Source organism: Schistocerca nitens, chromosome 1 (genome assembly GCF_023898315.1).
Source record: "Schistocerca nitens isolate TAMUIC-IGC-003100 chromosome 1, iqSchNite1.1, whole genome shotgun sequence".
Taxonomy (NCBI): Eukaryota; Metazoa; Arthropoda; class Insecta; order Orthoptera; family Acrididae; genus Schistocerca; species Schistocerca nitens.
In genome coordinates this window covers 880,778,396-880,799,998 of record NC_064614.1, presented here as the reverse complement: position 1 = coordinate 880,799,998, position 21,603 = coordinate 880,778,396, and the positions used below count along the sequence as shown (strand labels likewise).

The 21,603-nt window shown below is 41.7% G+C and overlaps 1 protein-coding gene across 7 annotated transcripts in view; it reads left to right on the top strand.

Moving 5' to 3' along the window:
- The window catches only part of LOC126263777 (AP-1 complex subunit gamma-1), a 200,149-nt gene that overhangs the window by 63,057 nt on the left and 115,489 nt on the right, over window positions 1–21,603 (top strand). For all 7 annotated transcript variants that reach the window (XM_049960942.1, XM_049960941.1, XM_049960946.1 and 4 more), the window contains one exon: window positions 10,768–10,844. In XM_049960942.1, the coding sequence (XP_049816899.1) occupies window positions 10,768–10,844 (77 nt within the window). The remainder of the gene's footprint in view (window positions 1–10,767; window positions 10,845–21,603) is intronic.

Genomic DNA, 21,603 nt, shown 5'->3' with positions numbered 1-21,603 from the left:
TTCAGTTATAGTGTTATATTGCAAGATTGACTGCCATTGTTAAGTGTTGCCATTAAGTCATTACTTGGTCCACATTCAGGAAAAGAAATGCCAGGTGAAGGTATAGACTAATACAATAGATTTTTCACATGCTGCTGATATCGATTTCTAACAATATTTTTAGAAGAATGGGAGTCCATGTATCATCTGATGAAATAGGAACTAGAGAAGCATGATTCTCTCTTGGCTTACATGATTTTCTAAATTAACCTGCTTCATTTTGAGAGAAAGGGTAGTAGGCAGAAAATGAAAAAAGAAAACCTATGTATGAAAACACCAAAGGGAATTAAAGGAGTCCAAGACGTGGATTAGGAGCAATCAAGTTGCAGTGTTTGATCCAGAAGTAATAGCGGGCAAGCAGCTAAGACCAAAATCAAAGAATAGTGCTATTAACCATCTTTTTATAATAAAGAAGGTTGAAGTTAAAGAAATAATAGCTGCAAAAGAAGATAAGAGTGAAATGCAGAATAGAGATAAACAATACCATGGAATAACTCATTGTATTGTGGCATTTGTACAACCTCATTGGCTGCTTGTTGCATGCTAAATGCCGTACATTTTTATATTGCCAGATTTTTTGTATATCACGTCTTTCCATATTTGTAGCAATCTTCCTTCATGCAAATCGTACCTGGTAACGAAATGGTGATAACTGGCTCTCTTTATTCTTCTGTCTGAACTTTTCACATTCAGCTCACTACGGCCCATGTACTTCCTTGATGAGTTTCCTTCGATTTATACATTGAGCAATACCTTTCTTTTATTTTTTCTCTTAAAATCAATATATTGCAGTGATGAACTGCTTGTAATCTCCCCCCCCCCCCCCTCTCTCTCTCTCTGTCTAACACATTCCAGATTCACTTGGCAACTTGTTAGCTGAATGTGCAGGCTAATAAGAAGCAGTATCCTTCACACAGGAAAGTGGTCTTGAACATGATTTGCAGTCTGTGGATGGACATTGTTTCATTGAAATACGTCTAGAGGAATGCAGTGGAGGGAAGATGCCACTTTGGTCTTGACAACTTTGCTTGTCTGATGTTCACTATTGAGACACCTGGGATCTCGGGCAATACCAAACAATGCTCCAGTCATCATTTTGTACATTTGTGTGGCACATCATTATGCAGATCACTGACATTCAGCTGTTTGACCTACCACTTTCCAAATTCTACAGAAGTGCGGGCCATGTGGGGAAGGACACCTTACGTGGTGCATGAGTTATCCATAGTGCCGTTAGATTCAATCTAATCTCTTGCCATGGCTTTGCATCTCCACCTGCAATTCAACTGCCTGAGCTATAAACTCCCCATGTATGCCAAGGAGTAGATGCCTGTCTTCCTGGGGCATCAGGACTCCCAACAACGGCCACCATGCCAGGTGGCCTTTGCTGTGGCTGGGTGGTGCCTGTGGGGAGAGCCCCTGATCGGTTGGGTGGCATCAGTGTGGATGACCCGCAATGAAGCGGACTAAGTCATCTCTTGCTGGTGGCCGTACGGTGCCAGCAGTTTCTAAGAAGAGCAAGGTATCGAGTACAATGCGGACAGATATGACCCCAAATCGTTTCCCTCTCTCACTACATCATGGAAGGAACGTAGGGCTACAGAAAGAAGAGAGCCATATTCGCCTCGGTATTTAGTGTGTAGCAGAATGGATGGGAACTTCTTTCTATGTACAAAGCCTCAATTTTGTGTTGAACATCTTGAGGATAAGTTTGGGGAAGTGAAGCACTGTCCAAGATGAGAAGTGGTGTAGTCTTGATTCAGACAGCATCCCCAGCCCAATCCTGGGCATTACTTGCTTGTGACTGGCTGGGTGATATTCCTGTTTCCATCGCAACCTCCTCTTGCAGTCTGACTACGAGCTCCACACCAATCTAGAATGGTGGGGTGTTCATTTCATCCAGTGCATTTACAGGAGACCAGTGTCTTCATCTTGGGCTTTGAGGGTGATTCATTGCCTGAAAAGGTCAAGGTGATAGGTTACCACTGTGACATTAAACCATATGTCCCTCCCCCTATGCAGTGCTTTAAGTGCTGGAAATTTGGGCACATGTCTTCCCACTGCATTTCTAGCACCAAATGTCAAGACTGTGGACGTTCACTGCATCCAGATACTCCATGTGTATAAACTGTGGAGGGCAGCCCTCCCCCTGCTCACCAGACTGCACTGTACTCCAAAAGGAGCGGAAAATCATAGAGTACAAGACTGTGGGCTGCTTGACTTATCAAGAGGCTAAACGTAAATTTGAACGATTACACCCCGTTCAGTTGACGTCCACATATGCTGCAGCTACATTACCATCGCCGTCACAAGTACCAGTTGTACCACTCTGTGCCATGAGCAGTGGACCCTCCGTGCCTCCAGAATACATCTGCCCCCTTGGTGGTACAGGGAAAATCTCCTTCCGTTGCTCCCAAAGTACCTACTTCAGGAGCAAGCCCCCCCAAACGCAGGGGACATCCGGCTCCTCTCATGCGGAAGGGGTCCCTTGGGACCCTCTCTCCCAAGGTCTCTGCTATTGCCACACTCATCAGTGGCCAAAGGAGCCAAAAGCTGCTGGATGAAGTGCTTCGCAGTCTTCCTCTGTGCCTGAAGCTACTTCGGAGAAGTTCTCCCAGCAAGCCCCTAAAGAGAAGCAAGAGGGCAAGCAAACAAAGAAGCCTGCTAAGAAAACATACCCTGCAGTGGCCCCAACACCCACTCCCAACCAGTTCTGCACCTGAGGATGAGGTGGAGATCTTAGCGTCCCTTGAGGACTTGGATCTCACTGATGCCTCATCCACAATAGTAATGGATAGAAATACTCATTCAGTGGCAGCAGGTGACCCTGAGGTGTAACCTGCCTCCTTGCGTGCTTCTTGCTCTACCAGCCTCACGATAACGTCATCCTCCAGTGGAATTGCTGCGGTTTTTTCCACCACCTGGCTGAGCTGTGGCAACTGTTACGCTTTACACCTGCTTTCTGCATTTCTCTTCAGGAAACTCGGTTCACATCAATGTGGACCTCTGCCCTCCGTGGCTGTAAGGGATAGTACAAGAACCATAGCGACTATAATAGTGCATCATTAAGAGTTTGTGCCTATGTCCTGAACTCAGTATGCAGTGAACCTGTGCCCCTTCAAATCCTTCTTGACGCTGTGGCTATCAGAATAAGGACGGCACATGAAATAACTGTCGGCAACATATATCTTCCTCTAGATGGTGCAGTACCCTGAACGTATTGGCTGCACTGATGCATTATCTCCCTAAACCTTTCCTACTTTTTGGAGATTTTAATGCCCATAACTCCTTGTGGGGTGGCACTGTGCTTACTGGCTGAGGTAGAGGATGTTGAAACTTTCCTGTCTCAACTCAACTTCTGCCTCTTAAATACTGGGGTCCCAGACATTTCAGTGTGGCTCATGGCAACTTACTCAGCCATTGATTAATCCCTCTGCAGCCCAAGATTTCTCCAATCTGTCCACTGTAGAGCTCACGATGACTTGTGTGGTAGTGACCACTTTCGCATCTGCCTGTCACTCCCCCAGTGCCATTCCCCCGTACATCTGCCAAGATGGGCTTTATTCAAGGCAAACTGCTGTCACCGTTAAATCTCCCCTACATAGTACCAAAGATGTGGTACTTGAGCAGGTCACAAGAACGATTGTTTCAGTGACAGAAAACAAGATCCCTTGTTCTTTAGGATGCCCCGGAAGATAGTCAGTACCTTAGTGGTCGCCAGAAATCACTGAGGCCATTAAAGAGCGTCAGCGAGCTCTACAGCGACATAAGCGGCATGCTTCCTTAGAGCACCTAATAACTTTCAAACAGCTTCGTGCCTGCGTTCAACAGCTTATAAAAGGACAGAAACAGGAATGTTGGGAGAGGTACGTCTCGACCATTGGGTGCCATACTTCACCTTCCCAAGTCTGGAAGAAGATCAGACATGTTTGTGGGTGCCAGACCCCGACAGGTGTCACTGGCATTAACATCAATGGTGTGTTATCTACCGATGCAAACACAATTGCCGAGCACTTTGCTGAGCATTGTGCTAGAGCCTCCACGTCGGAGAATTATCCCCCGGCATTTCGCATCCTCAAATGGCGGATGGAAAGGAAAGCCCCCTCATTCACTGAATGTCACAGAGAACCGTATAATGCTCCATTTACAGAGTGGGAGCTCCTCAGTGCCCTTGCACATTGCCCCAACACAGTTCCTGCAGCAGATTAGATCTACAGTCAGATGATCAAACATCTCTCGTCCGACTACAAGCGACATCTCCTCGTCATCTTCTACCAGATCTGGTGCGATGGTGTCTTTCAGTCCCAATAGTGAGAAAGCACCATCATTCCAGTGCTCAAAGCTGGCAAATACCTGCTTGATGTGGATAGCTATCAGCCTATCATCCTCATCAACATTCTTTGTAAGCTGTAAGAATGTATGGTTGTGTTGGGTCCTGGAGTCACGTGGCCTACTGGCTCCATGCCAGGGTGGTTTCTGCTAAACTCGCTCTACCAAGGATAATCTAGTTTCTCTTGAATCTGCCATCCGAACGGCCTTTTCCATACACCAACACCTGGTTGCCATCTTGGTTGATTTACAAAAACCTTAAGACACGATCTGGCAACATAATATCCTTGCCACATTATATGAGTGGGGTCTCCAGGGCCCACTCCCGATTTTTATCCAAAATTTCCTGGCGCTCCATACTTCTCGTGTCCAAGTTGGTGCCTCCCATAGTTCCCCCCATATCCAGGAGATTGGGGTCCCACAGGTTTGTGTATTGAGTGTATCTCTATTTTTAGTGGCCATTAATGGTCTAGCAGCAGCTGTTGGGCTGACCGTCTCACCTTCTCTGTATGCAGACTACTACTGCATTTCTTACTGCTCCTTCTGTACTGGTCTTGCTGTGCGGTGCCTAAATGGAGCCATCCCTAAGGTGCAGTCATGGGCTCTAGCCCACGGCTTCCAAAGTTTTCAGCCGCGAAGTTGTGTGTCATGCACTTCTGTTGGTGGAGTACCGTTCATCTGGAACCAGAACTTTAATGACGATCCACTCACTATAGTGGAGACAAATTGATTCTTAGGAATAGTTTTCGACACCTGATTGATGTGGCTTCCTCATCTTCATCAGCTGAAGTGGAAGAGCTGGCATACTACCCTCCGCTGCCTGAGCAATGCCAACTGGTGTGCAGATCGCTCTACACTGCTGCAGCTCTACAGAGCCCTTGTTTAATCCCACCTTGACTATGGGAGTTTGGTTTATGATTCGGCGGCACCCTCAGCATTGCGTTTACTCAACACAGTGCACCACTGTGGCGTTTGACTGGCAACTGGAGCTTTTACGAGGAGTCCCGTGACCAGCATCCTGGTGGAGGCTGGAGTCCCTCCATTGGAGGTTAGGCGTGCACAACTGCTCGCCAGTTACATTGCACACATTCGTAGTTCTCCTGAGCACCCGAATTACTGTCTTCTTTTCCCACCCACAGCAGTTCATCTCCCACATTGGAGGCCCAGGTCAGGGCTTATGATTGCTGTTCGCATTCAATCTCTTCTGTCTGAAGTGGAGTCCTTGCCTTTACCACCTATACTCGAGATCCATTAACGTACACATCTATGGTGTACACCTAGGCCGAAGCTTCGCCTGGATCTTTCACATGGTCCTAAGGACCAATGGAGACCCCACGGCTCTCTACTGTCACTTCCTCTCATTTCTTGACATGTACTGGGACCATGAAGTGGTTTACACTGACGGCTCCATGGCTAATGGTCACGTTGGCTTCGCATATGTTCATGGAGGACATACTGAACAGCACTCAAACCCAGATGGCTGCAGTGTTTTCACTGAAGAGCTGGCACCCATTTCTCGTGCTCTTGAGCGCATCTGCTCGTGCCTTGGCGAGTCGTTTCTTCTCTGTACTGACTCCTTGAGCAGCCTACAAGCTATCGACCAGTGCTACCCCCACCATCCTGTGGTAGTGACCATCCAGGTGTCCGTCTATGCCCTGGAACAGTCCAGTCGTTCATTGGTGTTTGTGTGGACCCCAGACTACGTCGGAATCCCAGGAAATGAACTTACCAACATGCTGGCCAAACAGGCTACATGGAAACCGCTTCTGTAGATCGGCTTCCCCATAACTGACTTGCGATGATTATTACGCCGCAGAGTTTTTCAGTTTTGGGAGACGGAATGGCATAATCTCAATGCGCACAACAAACTGCATGCCATTAAGGAGACTGCAAATGTTGGAAGTCCTCCATGCAGGCCTCTCGCAGGGTCTCTGTGGTTTCTGCTGGCTCCGCATTGGCCATACATGGCTACCTCCTCCGTCGCAAGGACCCACCTAGGTGTCACTGTGGCTCACATATGACTGTTGTCCACATCTTGCTCACTTTTAGCCCCTCTGCGGCAGACTTAACTTTCCCAGCACCCTACCTTCGGTGTTGGGCGACAAGGGTGGGCATTTAGCATTCTCTCAGAGGCCGCCAGCCTCCCTCCACTTTAACTCTGTCACACTTTCCTTGCATTTGTTTGGCTTGGTGGTCGTCTTTTCCCTACATGTGTTGTTCTCGCCTTGTCTTTTTGGGGTGGACATTTTAATGTGTTGCAGAGTGGATGGCTCATCCTCTTTTATTATTGTGATCAGCCAGCCCAGACCATCTGCTGTATGGTTTTAATACCTCCTTTTACTTTTCTTGTGGTGTATGTTTCCCCATTTTTTGTTCATTCCATTTGTTTTCTTTTTAGGTGTGGTTCCCCATTCCTTTTTCCCCCTTTTACTTTCTCAAACGTACTTTGGGTGTTTTTTGTACCTTGAGCCTTGCTTGCTTCAGGAAAAAAGGACTGATGACCCTGTAGTTTGGTCCCTTTATACCCCAAACAAACAAACCAACCAACGTAACCATGTCGAGTTTTGTGTCTACGAACTAAAATTTCCGGACAGCATTGGTTTTCTGTTATCATTTGAAGAAAACTGCTGCAGAATCAATCGAATGCTTGTCGAAGCTTTCGGTAAACGTGTTCTTCGGAAAATACAGTTTTTCCAGTGGTTCAAAAAATTCAAAAGTGATAATTTTGACGTGAGAAACAACGAGTCTGGAAACCACTGAAAAAGTTCAAAGACAACGAATTGTAGGTCTTATTAGATGAAGATGATACTGAAACTCAACAGGAACTCGATTGAATGCTATGCAGGAAGCCAATTCTCTTCAGTTGAAAGTTATGGGAAAGGTGCAGAAAGTGGGAAAATGGGATCTCCATTAACTGAATCAAAGATCACTTGTGAAATGCTTGCTTACTAGATACAAAAGAAAGTCATTTCTCCATCAAATAGTGACAGGTGATGAAAAATGGATATATTTTGAGATTCCTAAGCACTGTAAATCACATGTGAATCCAGGCAAACCATCGACATCCACTGCAAGACCAAATTAGTTTGGAAAGAAGACAATGCTCTGTGTTTGGTGGGATCAAAAGGGTGTCATCTATTATGAGCTGCTAAAACCTGGTGAAACTGTTAACGCTGATCGCTACCAACAGCAAACGATTGATTTAAATTGAGCGTTACGTGAAAAAGACCGGAATATGGAAAAAGGCAACACAAAGTCGTATTAATCCATGAAGTGCCCCATCACACACAGCAAAATAGGTTAGGGAAACAATCGAGATGTTTAGTTGAGAAATACTACGGCATGCGGCTTATTCTCCAAACTTGGTTCTGTCCGATTATCTTCTATTTGCCTCACTGGGACACATTCGCTGAACAACACTTCAACTCTTATGAAAATTGCTTGTTGACTGGGTCATTTCAAATGGAGAACTGTTTTTTTGGTGTGGCATTCATAGCCTGCCAGAGAGGTGGGAGAAATGTATAAATAGCAATGGAGAAAATTTTGAATACAGATTGTTTATTAGTTTCAAACAAAAGACATGTAATTATTGCAACCAAATTCTGGTTTTGTACTTCTACACCTGGTATCTGTGGAGTGTGAATGGGTTTGATGAGTACCTGTACGGTGTAATTGCTAACCTCTTCATCTCAGAGTAGCGCTTGCAACCTACGTCCTCAATTATTTGCTGGATGTATCCCAATCTCTGCCTTCCTCTACAGTTTCTGCCCTCTGCAGCTCCCTCTAGTACCATGAAAGTCATTCCCTGATGTCTTTACAGATGTCATATCATCCTGTACTTTCTCCTTATCAGTGTTCTCCACATATTCCTTTCCTCTCCAATTCTGCGCAGAACCTCCTCATTCCTTACCTTATCAGTCGACCTAATTCTCAACATTCGTCTGTAGCACCACATCTCAAATGCTTCGATTCTCTTCCCTTCTGGTTTTTCCACACTCCATGTTTCACTACCAAACAATGCTGTTCTCTAGAAGTAAATTCTTAGAAATTTCTTCCTCAAATTAAGGGTGATATTTGATATTAGTAGACTTCTGTCGGCAGGAATGCCCTTTTTGCCATTGCTAGTCTGCTTTTGGTGTCCTTTCTCCATCCGTCATTGGTTATTTTACTGCCTAGGTAGCAAAATTCCTTAACTTTATCTACTTCGTGACCATCAATCCTGATGTTGAGTTTCTTGCTGTTCTCATTTCTACTAATTCTCATTACCGTTGTCTTTCTTTGATTTACTTTCAAGCCATACTCGGCACTCGTTAGACTGTTCATTACTTTCAGCAGATAATGTAATTCTTCTTCACTTTCACTCAGGATAACAATGTCATCAGTGAATCGTATCATCAATATCCTTCCACCTTGAATTTTAATTCTGCTCCTGAACCTTTCTTTAATTTCTGTCATTTCTTCCTCGGTGTACAGATTGAACCGAAGGGGCACAAGGCTAAATCCTTGTCTTACACCCTTTTTAATGCGAGCACTTCGTCCTAGGTCATCCACTCTTATTATTTTCTCTTGGCTGTTGTACATATTGTATATGACCCTTCTCTCCCTATAGCCTACCCCTACTTTTTTCAGAATTTCGAACATCTTGCAACATTTTACATTGTCGAACGCTTTTTCCAGTTCGACTAAGCGTATGAATGTGTCTTGATTTTTCTTTAGTACTGCTTCCATTATCAACTGCAACATCAGGATTGCCTCTCTAGTGCCTTTACCTCTCCTAACGCCAAAGTAACGTCATCTAATACATCTTCAATTTTCTTATCCATTCTTCTGTATATTATTCTTGTAAACAACTTGGGTGTATGAGCTGTTAAGCTGATTGTGCGATAATTCTCTCATTTGTCATCTCTTGCCGTCTTTGGAATTGTGTGGACGTTGCTTTTCTGAAAGTCAGATGGTATGTCGCCAGACTCATACATTCTACATACCAACGTGAATAGTCGTTTTGTCGCCACTTCCCCCAATGAGTTCAGAAATTCTGTTGGAATGTTTTCTATCCTTTGTACCTTATTTGATCTTAAGTCGTCCAAAAAAAGCTCTTTTAAATTCTGATTCTAATACTGAATCTCCTATCTTTTCTAAATCAACTCCTGTTTCATCCTCTAACACATCAGACAAATCTTCCCCTCATAGAGGCTTTCAGTGTATTCTTTCCACCTATCTGCTTTCTCCTCTGCATTTAACAGTGGAATTCCCGTTGCACTCTTAATGTTATCACCCTTGCTTTTAATGTCACCAAAGGTTGTTTTGACTTTCCTGTATGCTGAGTCTGTCCTTCCGACACAGTAAGGAATAGTTCAGTAGGCAGTACAGTCAAAAAAGACATAGTGTAATCTTCTCAAAAAGCACCATGTGGGCCACCGAGTGTCTACATCAGACACTGAGCAGCGGTTTGGAATTTAAACCATGACATTGGTGCAAAGACTGGTGATCAAGAACTTTACACCACTATCTCTCCTGCTTTCCTGGTAGTGAAAATTTCATCCACCAGCAGTATTCAAACTCACGTACACCAGAATTTAGCACCACACAGGTGTGAATTAGTGACCTTGGTTATAGAAGCAGGTAACTTGTTAGAGAGATAGATTGATATAAATGTCTGTAAGCAAAGGAGGTATTGTCTGACAGTAGCATTTATAAAGTTCATAAATAGTGAAGTTTTCACTGACACATGAAGGAAGACCTGTGGGTTTCATTTCCCTTATGTAACTTCATGTTTGTGTTAACCGATGGTTTTGATAGATTAGTGTTTCACTTGAACATTTTTTACAACTTAGATATTCACCTTATTTTTCTTGATAATTTGGAGAAAATTGTTTTGTTAATGATGACCTGTAACATTCCATATTGTATTCTGCCTCAACATTTTCTGTCATTTGGAGTGAAATGTGTTATCAGTATTTTATGATTTATGAAAAGAATGAATAAGTAAATAGATTTTCATTACTATATTGAGGTTGAGTATTTAACAGGAACACACACACACACACACACACACACACAGAGAGAGAGAGAGAGAGAGAGAGAGAGAGAGAGTTGCGCTTGACCTTAGAAAGAGTGAACGTGTGAAATATTCTTGGCACATCTCAGAGTTTGCAGAGGAAAAGGTGACATTCCTCATATTATAGTTTCCTGTGTTAGAATATTGTGTGTATGTCAGTATTAGTGCTGCATTACTGGATATGTGCTGTAACATTAAATAAGGATTTACTTCTGTGTGAACACCTCTGTCATCTGCAAGAAAAGTTATGTACAAAAATTTTAATGTGAAAATGGGTAGGAAGATTCATTTACTTTTTGCAACCCAAAACTGCTCTCTCAAAACTGTTCTCTGTGTTTCAGGGGTGCTAATCACAGGAGTTACTCTCATAACAGAAATGTGTGAAAATAGTCCAGATACATTACAACATTTTAAAAAAGTAAGTACTTCTCCATCTCTAATTCTGTTTATGTGTTACTTCTTTCTTTATGAGGGAATGAGTACCGAAAGCCTAAGACTGTTCAGATTTTTGTAGTCTTTGCTATCTGTGTGCTACAAATCACCAGATCAAACCAAAGAACACTTCAAAAACTGTGACAGTCTATGTACATTGTTCCTTGCATTTATGACACTGTAATGACATATTAGCACACAATTTTTTATTATTTGCAAAATATTTTGAATGCTGTGTTGACTGTATTGTAAGTCTGTCCCTTGATTTGTGACACCAACACACTTTGTGTAACTGAACACAGCTTTTACAAATTTTCACAGAGCTTCTGTTGGTTGCTTTTTTATTTTAACATTTATTGATACAGTCTTATCCTGAACGGAACTATTGTCCTTCATTCTTAAACGGCTGTATTCCAAAGAACTGCAGTTTGTATTAGTGTAACATTACTTGTGTGATTGGGTTGTTAGCATCCACTGTACAAAATCATTCTTGTGAGTCTTCAGTTGCAAAAGACATGCACTTCAACTGCAGAGGTTATCAGCTAATGGCTACATATATTATTGGCTAAACCATTTTTGACTGTTGTGTCCTTTGAAATATCCCAAAGAACTTCTTCGTCAATGGCTGCATCAGAGTGTAGTTGGAGTGATCTGAGGAGATGCATGCTCCTACTACACACTGATGCAGCCATCAGCTAAGAAGTTGTATGGGACATTGAGGGTGACAGAACTGTCAAAACATATTTAGCCAATATACTGTATATGTGGGCACTGCTTGAGAACCTCCGTAATCAAAGTTAGTGTGCTTACTGGTCCTCTACGTCAGTGTGGGAAATGTGAGAAGATATGCCCTTCTTCAGTGTGCACAGTCTAACCCTTAAACAGGCCCCTTATGTTGCATTCTGTCAGCAAGTGATGGGCAATTGGAGTATTAGTTTATATTGTAACTGATGGCGAGACAAGGTTGTAACATTCAACCTTGAAACAAATGGGAGTGTGCATGGAGGGGTCTTTTCAGAACAAGTTTGTTGAGCAAAAATAAAAACACCATAGAGTATGTTTAAAATAATGGCATGGGCATTCTTTGTGGCAGCTGGTCACATTGTTGCCACTGTCATGGATGAAGATAAGATAGGAACTTCAGATTGGTGTATTTTTTAATTTAAATACCAGTCTCTTCAAATACTTTAAGGAGAAATGCCCAAAATCAGATCTGCCCAGGATCTTGCTCCATCGTAATAATGCATCAGATCCCCTTGTAGCTAAAACAGTCTCTCTGTGTGAGGAGTCTCAGGTACACACATTTCCTTATCCATGCTATAGCTCTAAAAATAGCTCTGTAGGATAGTCCTCTGTATCTCAAAGTGGTATAAACCACCCATGGTCATTGATTGGAAACACCAATAGCAGCTACATCTTTCTGTGATGTGTACAGTGGAACCTCGCATAGCAAGCATAATATGTTCCAGAATCTTACTCATAGTGTGAACAGTCATTAAGCAGGACAATTTATGTGCTGCTAAATGGGTAAAATAAGATAATGCGTTCCATGCAGAAAAGGTTATATCTTATTGATGCCATTTATTCAAAGAAAATTATTCATACAGTATTATGTACTTTATTATTCACAATATACACTGAGGAGCCAAAGAAAATGCTACACCCATCTAATATCGTGTAGGGCCCCCGCAAGCAAGCGACATGACATGGCATGGACTCAGGCCAGTGTCTGAAGTATTGCTGGAGGGAATTCACACCATTAATCCTGCAGGACTGTCAATAAATCTATAAGAGTACGAGGGGGTGGAGATCTCTTTTGAACAGTATGTTCTACATCTACATCTACATTTATACTCCGCAAGCCACCCAACGGTGTGTGGCAGAGGGCACTTTACGTGCCACTGTCATTACCTCCCTTTCCTGTTCCAGTCGCGTATGGTTCGCAGGGAGAACGACTGTCTGAAAGCCTCCGTGCGCGCTCTAATCTCTCTAATTTTACATTCGTGATCTCCTCGGGAGGTATAAGTAGGGGGAAGCAATATATTCGATACCTCATCCAGAAACGCACCCTCTCGAAACCTGGCGAGTCTCTTCAAATGTTGCAAGATCCTGGGCAGATATGTTGCAAGGCATCCCAGATATGCTCAATAATGTTCATGTCTGGGGAGTTGGGTGGCCAGCAGATGTGTTTAAACTCACAAGAGTGTTCCTGGAGCCACTCTGTAGCAATTCTAGACATTTGAGGTGTCACGTATCACGTTGTCCTGCTGGAATTCCCAAGTCCGTCAGAATGCACAATGGACGTGAGTGCATGCAGGTGATCAGACAGGATGCTTATGTATGTGTCACCTGTCAGTGTCATATCTAACAGTATCATGGGTCACATATAATTCCAACTGCACACATCCATGCCATTACAGAACCTCCACCAGCTTCAACAGTCCTATGCTGACATGCAGGGTCCACAGATTCATGAGGTTATCTCCATACCCATACATATCCATCCTCTCAATACAACTTTAAACAAGACTCATCGGACCAGGCACATGTTTCCAGTGATCAACAGTCCAATGTTGCTGTTGATGGGCCCAGGTGAGGTGTAAAGCTTTTCTGTCATGCAGTCATCAAGGATACATAAGTGGGCCTTCGGCCCCAAAAGCCCATATCGATGATGTTTCATTGAATGGTTCTCAAGCTGATACTTACTGATGGCCCACCATTGAAATCTGCTGAAATTTACAGAAAGGTTGCACTTTTGTCACTTTGAATGTCACTCTGCAGTTGTTGTTGGTCCTGTTCTTGCAGGATCTCTTTCTGGCTGCAGCGATTTCAGAGATTTGATGTTTTACCGGATTCCTGATTCGTGGTACACTTGTGAAATGGTCGTTCGGGAAAATCCTCACTTCATCGCTACCTCAGAGATGCTTTGTCCCATCACTTGTGTGCTGAATGTAACATCACATTCAAACTCGCTTAAATCTTAATAACCTGCCGTTGTAGCAGGAGTAACAGATCTAACAACTGCCCCAGACACTTGTAATCTTATATAGGCATTGCCGATTGCAGCGCCGTATTCTGCCAGTTTTCATTTCTCTGTATTTGAATACACATGCCTATACCAGTTTCTTTGGCACTTCAGTGTATAACTATTATTTTTTACTAGGATACTATCCGTAGTTATTTGTTTCTGCCGTTGCTTCAATACTTGACAAAAATGCGACACAGCATTATCGTCAAAATTTGTAGTGTGCATAGTCACTGCTTTATTGGGGTGATGATTTTCAATGTATGATGCATCCAATTCCCAAGTCTCCAGCATTTCTCGTATTGCACCACAAGATTGCTGCTCTGCTGCTACCACCACCACCACCACCACCTCCTCCTCCTCCTCCTCCTCCTCCTCCTCCTCCTCTGAACTCCTCTCCGCAACTTCCTGCTGTGAAACACACTGCAACTCCATAAAAGCTCTTCAGTGGTCATTTCTTGGCTGTTACCTTCCCCAAGCTCATCGATATCATTGTTAGCCACTTATAGTCCCATGCTCTTGGCCAAAGACACAATCTCTCTGACCACAGGCTCCTCAGGTACCAACTCAAATGCTTCAGAGTCACATTCGACAATACTCTCTGGCCAAAGGTTCTTTCAAGCAGAAGTGAGAGTTCTCTTGGTAACCCCTACCCATTCCTCTTTGATCTTCATACAGGCGATGATGTTGAAGTGATATTTCCAAAACTCTCTGAGAGTGAGATTGGTAGCTTCAGTCAACTCGAAGCAATGCTCGAAGAGTGCTTTAGTGTAGAGCTTCTTAAAGTTATAAATAATCTGCTGGCCCTTTGGCTGAAGTAACGGAGTGGTGTTGGGACACACAAATTGGATCTTGATAATTGATATTCTTCAAGGAGGTGGTCTTGTAGGCCTGGAGAATGGGAAAGAGTGTTGTCCACAACAAGCAAGACATAGATTTGCAGATACTCCTCAAGCAAATATTTGTTCCTGAAGGACCAAACACTCCATTGATGCAATCACAGAAATGATCACGTCTCAACTAAGCCTCGTTTTTGGATCTCCGTATCACATTTAATCTGCTCTTCTGGACTTTACATTTCTTGAAGGCTCATGGAGTTGCTTGCATTGGCAAAAAAAAATAGCAGTGTAAGACAGTCTTTCATTGGCTTTGACTGGGCAATGTCTTCTCCTCAGCTGTTATAAATGTACACTTCGGCATCTTTCTCCAGAATAGACCCGCCTCGTCACAATTAAGAACCTGTTACAGCAGATAACCCTCAGAATCTATGAGCTTTTTGAAGTTGCTGATGAAGTTCTCTGCTGCCTTTGTGTCGGAGTTGGCTGCTTCGCCATGGCTTTCAACACTGTGGATGCTGGTTCTTCGCTTAAACTTCTCGAACCACCCATGTCTTCCCTTAAATACTTCTTCAGCCAGTGATGATACTGGCGTCTTCTTATTGAGGGCAGCGAAAATCATTCTTGCCTTCTCACAAATGATGATCTTGTTAATAATGTCACCTTGCAATTCCTTTTCATTTATCCATATAAAGAGCAACCTTTCAACATTGTCCAGAATACGAAACAATTGATTAGATACTCTTTGTCACTCTCTTTGAAGCATTTATCTCCTTAATCTTGTCCTTGTTCTTGAGGATAGTGCAAATAGTTGATGTAGATCGATTGTATGTGTGTGCTAAATCAGTAACGTTCACATCATGATCGCATTTTTTAATGATTTTAAGTTTCGTTTCTAAAGTTATTTTCTTTCTCTTCTGGTTGTCTTCTTGTGGCTATATCTTCCAAGGCATTTCTATGAAGATTATTAAAATTTGCACACAGAAAAACACAAAACACAAGTTTAGATCACTAAGATGGTAACAGATAGAGCGCTAAACATAGACTGCAGTACATACTAAAGACATTGTTCATATGTCGCTGCCGACAATGAAAGGTTTTTATATTGTTGAATGTTCCCCATGCTGTGCGCAAACGGCTGGTGTTGCCACACTAAATTGTCATCACTCGTTCTGCGAAACATGGCTCTTTAAGCTAGTCATTTATTTAACAATTTCTTTTGCACATTATGGGAGGTGCTCACTAAGCGAGGTTCCACTGTACCTTAAGTCTCCAGAAAGAAGCCTACCATGAAGCATTCACGAAGTGGTTTGGACATTTGTGACAGTCCATAGAGCATTAAGGAAAGTACTTCAGAGTTTCAAAATGCAGTAATTTAGTCTAACCTCAAGATTTGGAGAATATTCCTCACGCAGTGGTCATGGACAGTTGAGAGTATGCTGATCACATATCAGTTGAAAAATATTCATTGGAATTTATGTAGTTTTTTAGTAATTTAGTAATGTGATAATGTGAGACCTTCAGAAGTATGCCTTAGACATTTGGACTCTCATGAGAATTTTTCACATTTCCTTTTTCATGAGAAAGCAATTTCAGGTGCATCATAATGTGCTTCTGATAATCTGACACAGTACCTCTCCTTGTCATGCCTGCAATAAGCAAAAAAATGCATTACTAGGCATAATTTCATTGTTAAGTATAATTCCTTGCATTCCTCTTAGTTCAAGAAGACTGGCACATTTTTCAGTTGCAAAAATCGTAGCCAGAGCTGAAAGAAGTGGTAAGAGATGGAAACACACATTACTGTTTGGTTACTCATAAAGACTAAAATGTGAAAATATAGTTTTTCTCATCACCACCACAGAGGATACCCAGTGATGGACCTCTGGGTCATCAATAATTCCAGCCTTTTTGGACAACCAATTCCTGGTCCACCAATGTTCAAGTATGCTTCAGGTTTCCTTTCTGTCCTCCCCTCTGCCCACCTGGGGAAAAAAGATGGGGAAAAAAAACTGTCAGCAAGACATTACTACCGTGCACTGTAGCTCCGGACACATGAATTCTTTGCAAAAGCAGTAAACTCTGGTCATGTATTGAAATATAAAGGCTGTTGTAATTAGCCTTTCATTATTACCCCACTTGTTTGAGTACTGCAAGCAATCTTTGTGTAGTAGGCATTAGTTATGAAGAATGTTTTAGCTGCCTTTTTGAATGGATGTGTTTTGGTAATGTGTCTTATTTTCCTGTGCAGTTTATTATACAACTTTATTCCCTGATAGAAAACAGTGTTTTGAGCTTTTTGTTTGATTTTCCATGGAAAATGTAAGTTCGTACTGGATCTTGTTCCATGATTATGTGTATAACTTATAATTGAATATTTAGCGTGTAATCCCTGATAGGCACTAGAGTGGTAGATGTACTCACTTGGTGCAGTGGGAATGCCCAGTTTTCTGAATAGCTCTGTACAGTAAATCTGACTGCTTCTTCTAATTATTATTCGTATGGCCCTTTTCTGTAGTTTAAAAATTGTGTCCATGTTTCGTGACTTCAAACCCCAGAAAAGAATTACACAGTCAGAAATTGAGTGTACACAGCCATAGTATGTCACCGCAAAACATGGGCTGTTGCAGACAGGTGATAAAGCCCAAAGAGCAGAACATGCTACTCTGCACTCTGTTTAGAGGTAAGACTGTTCCTCTTACGCATTGTTTTACGATCAGCAATGTCAGAAGAGTTTTCAGTACTTTCTGCATTACCATTCTTTAGTACTGATACAACTGAAAAAAATGCCAGAACTGAAGGACTCGCATATTATGTTTGTTAATGGTGCTTGTGTGCTTGTATTCACTCATTCAAAAAAGCAAAAGGAACTTCATCTGTAGCTGCTGACTTTTAAATTCTGTATTGTTTACTTGACTTCAAGTTCTGTTGTGCTTACTGTGTAGGCCATTTTCATTGCTACGTGTGTTTGGGAGATTTTGCTGAAATTTCTCCACAACACCAAAAAATAGTCATTCACGAAATATGCCAATTCCTGAGAGTTGTCTATTATCCTACCTCCATCTTTGGGAATTGTGTTATTAAGCGTGTGCCTGCCTTTCCCAATTTCTTGTCTTAAGACATCCCACACTACGTCACTTTTATTTTCTGTCTTAGATATTGTCATCAAAGGATTTTTTGCTGCAAGTAATATCCTCCTTTATATTTGTATACCTGTAATAATAATCTGGGGACGGTGGATTACTGCAGTGCTTTTTTCAAGAATTGAGAAATTTTAAGCGTCTGAGAGGACTTTCTAACAGCTGCAGTTATTAATTTTTCCTACACCATCTTGAAGCTCCTATCCCTTCAGCTCTGGCAGCTGGAACTTGTTGCTGGGAGACACAATAAAATTGTCAGATTGCTTCCACTTCCCACTAGCCTTCGTACCAACTGCCATTTCCCAAGCACCCCCCTCACTATTACCTTCTCCTAGCTCGATCTGTGTCTGAAGTGCACAGACCTACCTTTTGCTGCTCCTCTATCAATCTATTTCTGCTGCTTATTTTGCAGTTCCAGGAGAGGGCCTCAATCCTCCTCATAGATCTCCCCACAACATACTCCCTCCCCCCCCCCCCCTCCCCTGTGAAACTATTTACTGCAAATCCCACAACGCATCCCACTACTTACTTTCATACGATAACTCCCACAGATTCCACTCATGGTCAAATAAATATCTACAGCAAGGCAAAAAAGAAAAAGTACCATATGCAAAACTAAATGGATATTATGAGAAGTAGTAAGTTTATATGCTATTTTTTAAAAAAAATACAGCCTCTGACGATGTGTCAGGTTCACTACTAGCACTAGCTTAGTTACATGAGACATGTGTAAAAAAAATGTGTGAGACAGAAGTCACACTTAACAGAAATTCAAATCGCGAGATATTACCTAAATGCAACACACAAATGCCAGCATACACTGGAGTGAAGAGAAAAAAGATACACTTGGGGATATTCTTAGCAAAAAGTATGTATAAATATGAGCACAATTTGTTAAGAGCCTTTAGATGGGCATATAAACAAGTCAAATTTAAGCAACGACTACCATGAAATCACCGTACAGGCAAACCTTCAATGAAATAACCACAAAAATTTATCTAGACTTCATGATTGTTATTTTGTTAGATATTGCTTAGACAGATGTCTTTTTTCCACATGTGTTCCAGAGCCCTATGTTCCTAGAGGTTTGCCCCTTTTCACTCTGAGTTTTTCAAAATCCTTATAGCATGACATCAAAAAGAATCAAGGATGACGTCAAAACAGTTCAGAAGTGAGCTGCCTGATTTGTTACCAGTAGGTTCAATCAACACGCAAGTGTCACGAAGATGCTTCATGAACTCGAGTGGGAATCTGGAGGGAAGACATTTTTCTTTTATGAAATTCTGTTGAGAAAATTTAGAAAACCGGCCTATGAAGCTGACTGCAGAATGATGTTTCTGCTGCCAATGTGCATTTTGCCTAAGGACAACAAAAGTAAGAGAAATTAGGGCTCATACAGAGGCCTAGAGACAGCAGTTTTTCCCTTATTGGCAAGTGGAACTGGGAGGGAAATTGTTACAGTGGAACTTCAGTTTTACATTTTTCATTATTCTACACCATAAATTCATAGACCCCATCAAAAAAGTAAAGTTTACCTCGATTCTACATTCTTACTCTACACCTTGCTTGACTTCGTCCTGTTTCCTTCCTGTTGACATTTGATCTGACTGAACAAGTTGTAAGTGGCACAAAAGACAGATGGTTTGCACTGTGGGTGGTGGTGAAGTTAATGGAATATTTTAGGCCGTTACAGAGAGGAGAGATGTGAGAGAGGAAATGCTGACATAATCCATGATCGGCATTACCAACACAACTTGCAATGTTTAACACCAGCACACAGTGATGCGGGGTTGAGTATGTTTCACACTATCTTTTGCAATAACTGACATAATTGTGGTGTTGTGGCACTGTGAAGGTGACCAGGAATGAGGCTATTGATTTGTCTATTGCTATAGCGTCAAGTTGATGTTTATGAAAGTGCTAGTGACAGGAGAACCTCAGTCATAACAAGAACCCTTGGAGATATATGTTTGTGGTAGCACGACATGCAAAATATTTGTGACAAGTAAGAATATGAATGTTATTGCTCATCTTTTCACTTGTGGCAATTTGAACTGTCCTCTTAGATTCCTGCTTAACCACGCACCCAAAAATCACCACATATTTGGAAATAAATAATGAAGTATTTGTGACAAGAAACAATATGAATTTTATTATTGCTTGTTTCACTCACAGGTAAGCTGTCCTCTTAGGTTCCTGCCTAACCACACACCCAGAAATGACCACTTATTTGGAAATATTTATTTCAGCCTTTGTTCTGTAATTAGACAGAAATATTAAATAATATCAAATATTGCAGAACATATCATATTACAATCGTAACCAAGTTCCAAAATGTGATAACAGTGCTAAGTTGAAAAAAATTAGCATGCAGCGAGTTGTGTACTTATAACCTCTAACTCAGCAAACCATGCATTATGCTACAGATTACTCATGTGAATTTTGTATTGTGCATTAGTTATCATAAAATCTCGTGAAGCCTCATTGATGCCTTGTTAATTGACATTTAGTGATAAGTGTGACATATTTGTGATATATTCAATGCACCGTTGCTTTAAAACGGCATAGTGTGCAAATACAGCACACACTACAAAGGAAATGAGTAATCAAGATGCACACAGGAGTCATTCACAAGCGCTCACAGAAGTCGATATTCGAAGTCCAACTAGTGACATCAGCACTGCAAAAAGGAGAGTGAAGTCTATTCAACCCAATTAAACTGCCATTGGCTACAGAACGAATGCAACCCCCCCCCCCCCCCCCACACACATCAGATTCCAACACCTTTCACAGTTTTTGGTTTAATTCACCATGATCATCAATTTTTATTGTTTGCCAGGTGAATATGCAAATGAAAGATCTCTCAAAAACTCATGTTTTGAAGTAGAATTTGTGGTCGTAGCAAATCAGAAAGTAGCTGATTACCTTGTACCCAGATACCAGTTTCTATTTTTTTGAAGATTTATTTGCTCTTACACATCTGTGATTTTTTAAGAACTGATGCAATTCATTACCACAAATTATTGTATAAACATTTGCATTCGATATTTAATTTCCTTCACTTATACAGATTTTGTACAATGTATGGGTGAGGATTATGATTTTTATCATATATACCAATAACATATATTTTTGCTTGTATTTTGGGGATTTTATTATTTTCCTCAATTGTGAATTTTCCTCGTTTTTGAGTCTTTTTCAGTCTGGACTGCACAAAAACATAACATATGGGTTTCACTGTGGCAGTGGTAAAAGGTATCCTCCACCACGAACCTTGGTGGTAACTAGAAGAATATGTACATAGGCATTGATGTGGATATTTCAGAAATGTGTTTTTCTGAGGGACATACAATGTTTACAAAAAAATTATTAATTTCACTGTCCTTACAAAACTTGATTATGAATAAAGTATCTTCTGAAAGCATTTTCATTATCTATTTTAGAGATGGAACTGTGGATAAGAACTAGCTTAGTGCAGAAAGTCAAACAATGGAAAATCCAGGATGGACTTCAACAATATTATGAAAATGAAAGTTGCTAAGTTGATACTCACCATATAGTGGAGATCCTGCGAGCATGTGTGTGTGTGTGTGTGTGTGTGTGTGTGTGAGAGAGAGAGAGAGAGAGAGAGAGAGAGAGAGAGATCTGTTTTTGACAAAGGCCTTGCTGGCTGAAAGTTTGTGACAGTCTTTGTGTTGTGCCTATCTGTGGCTCAGCATCTCCGCTATATGGTGAATTCCAATT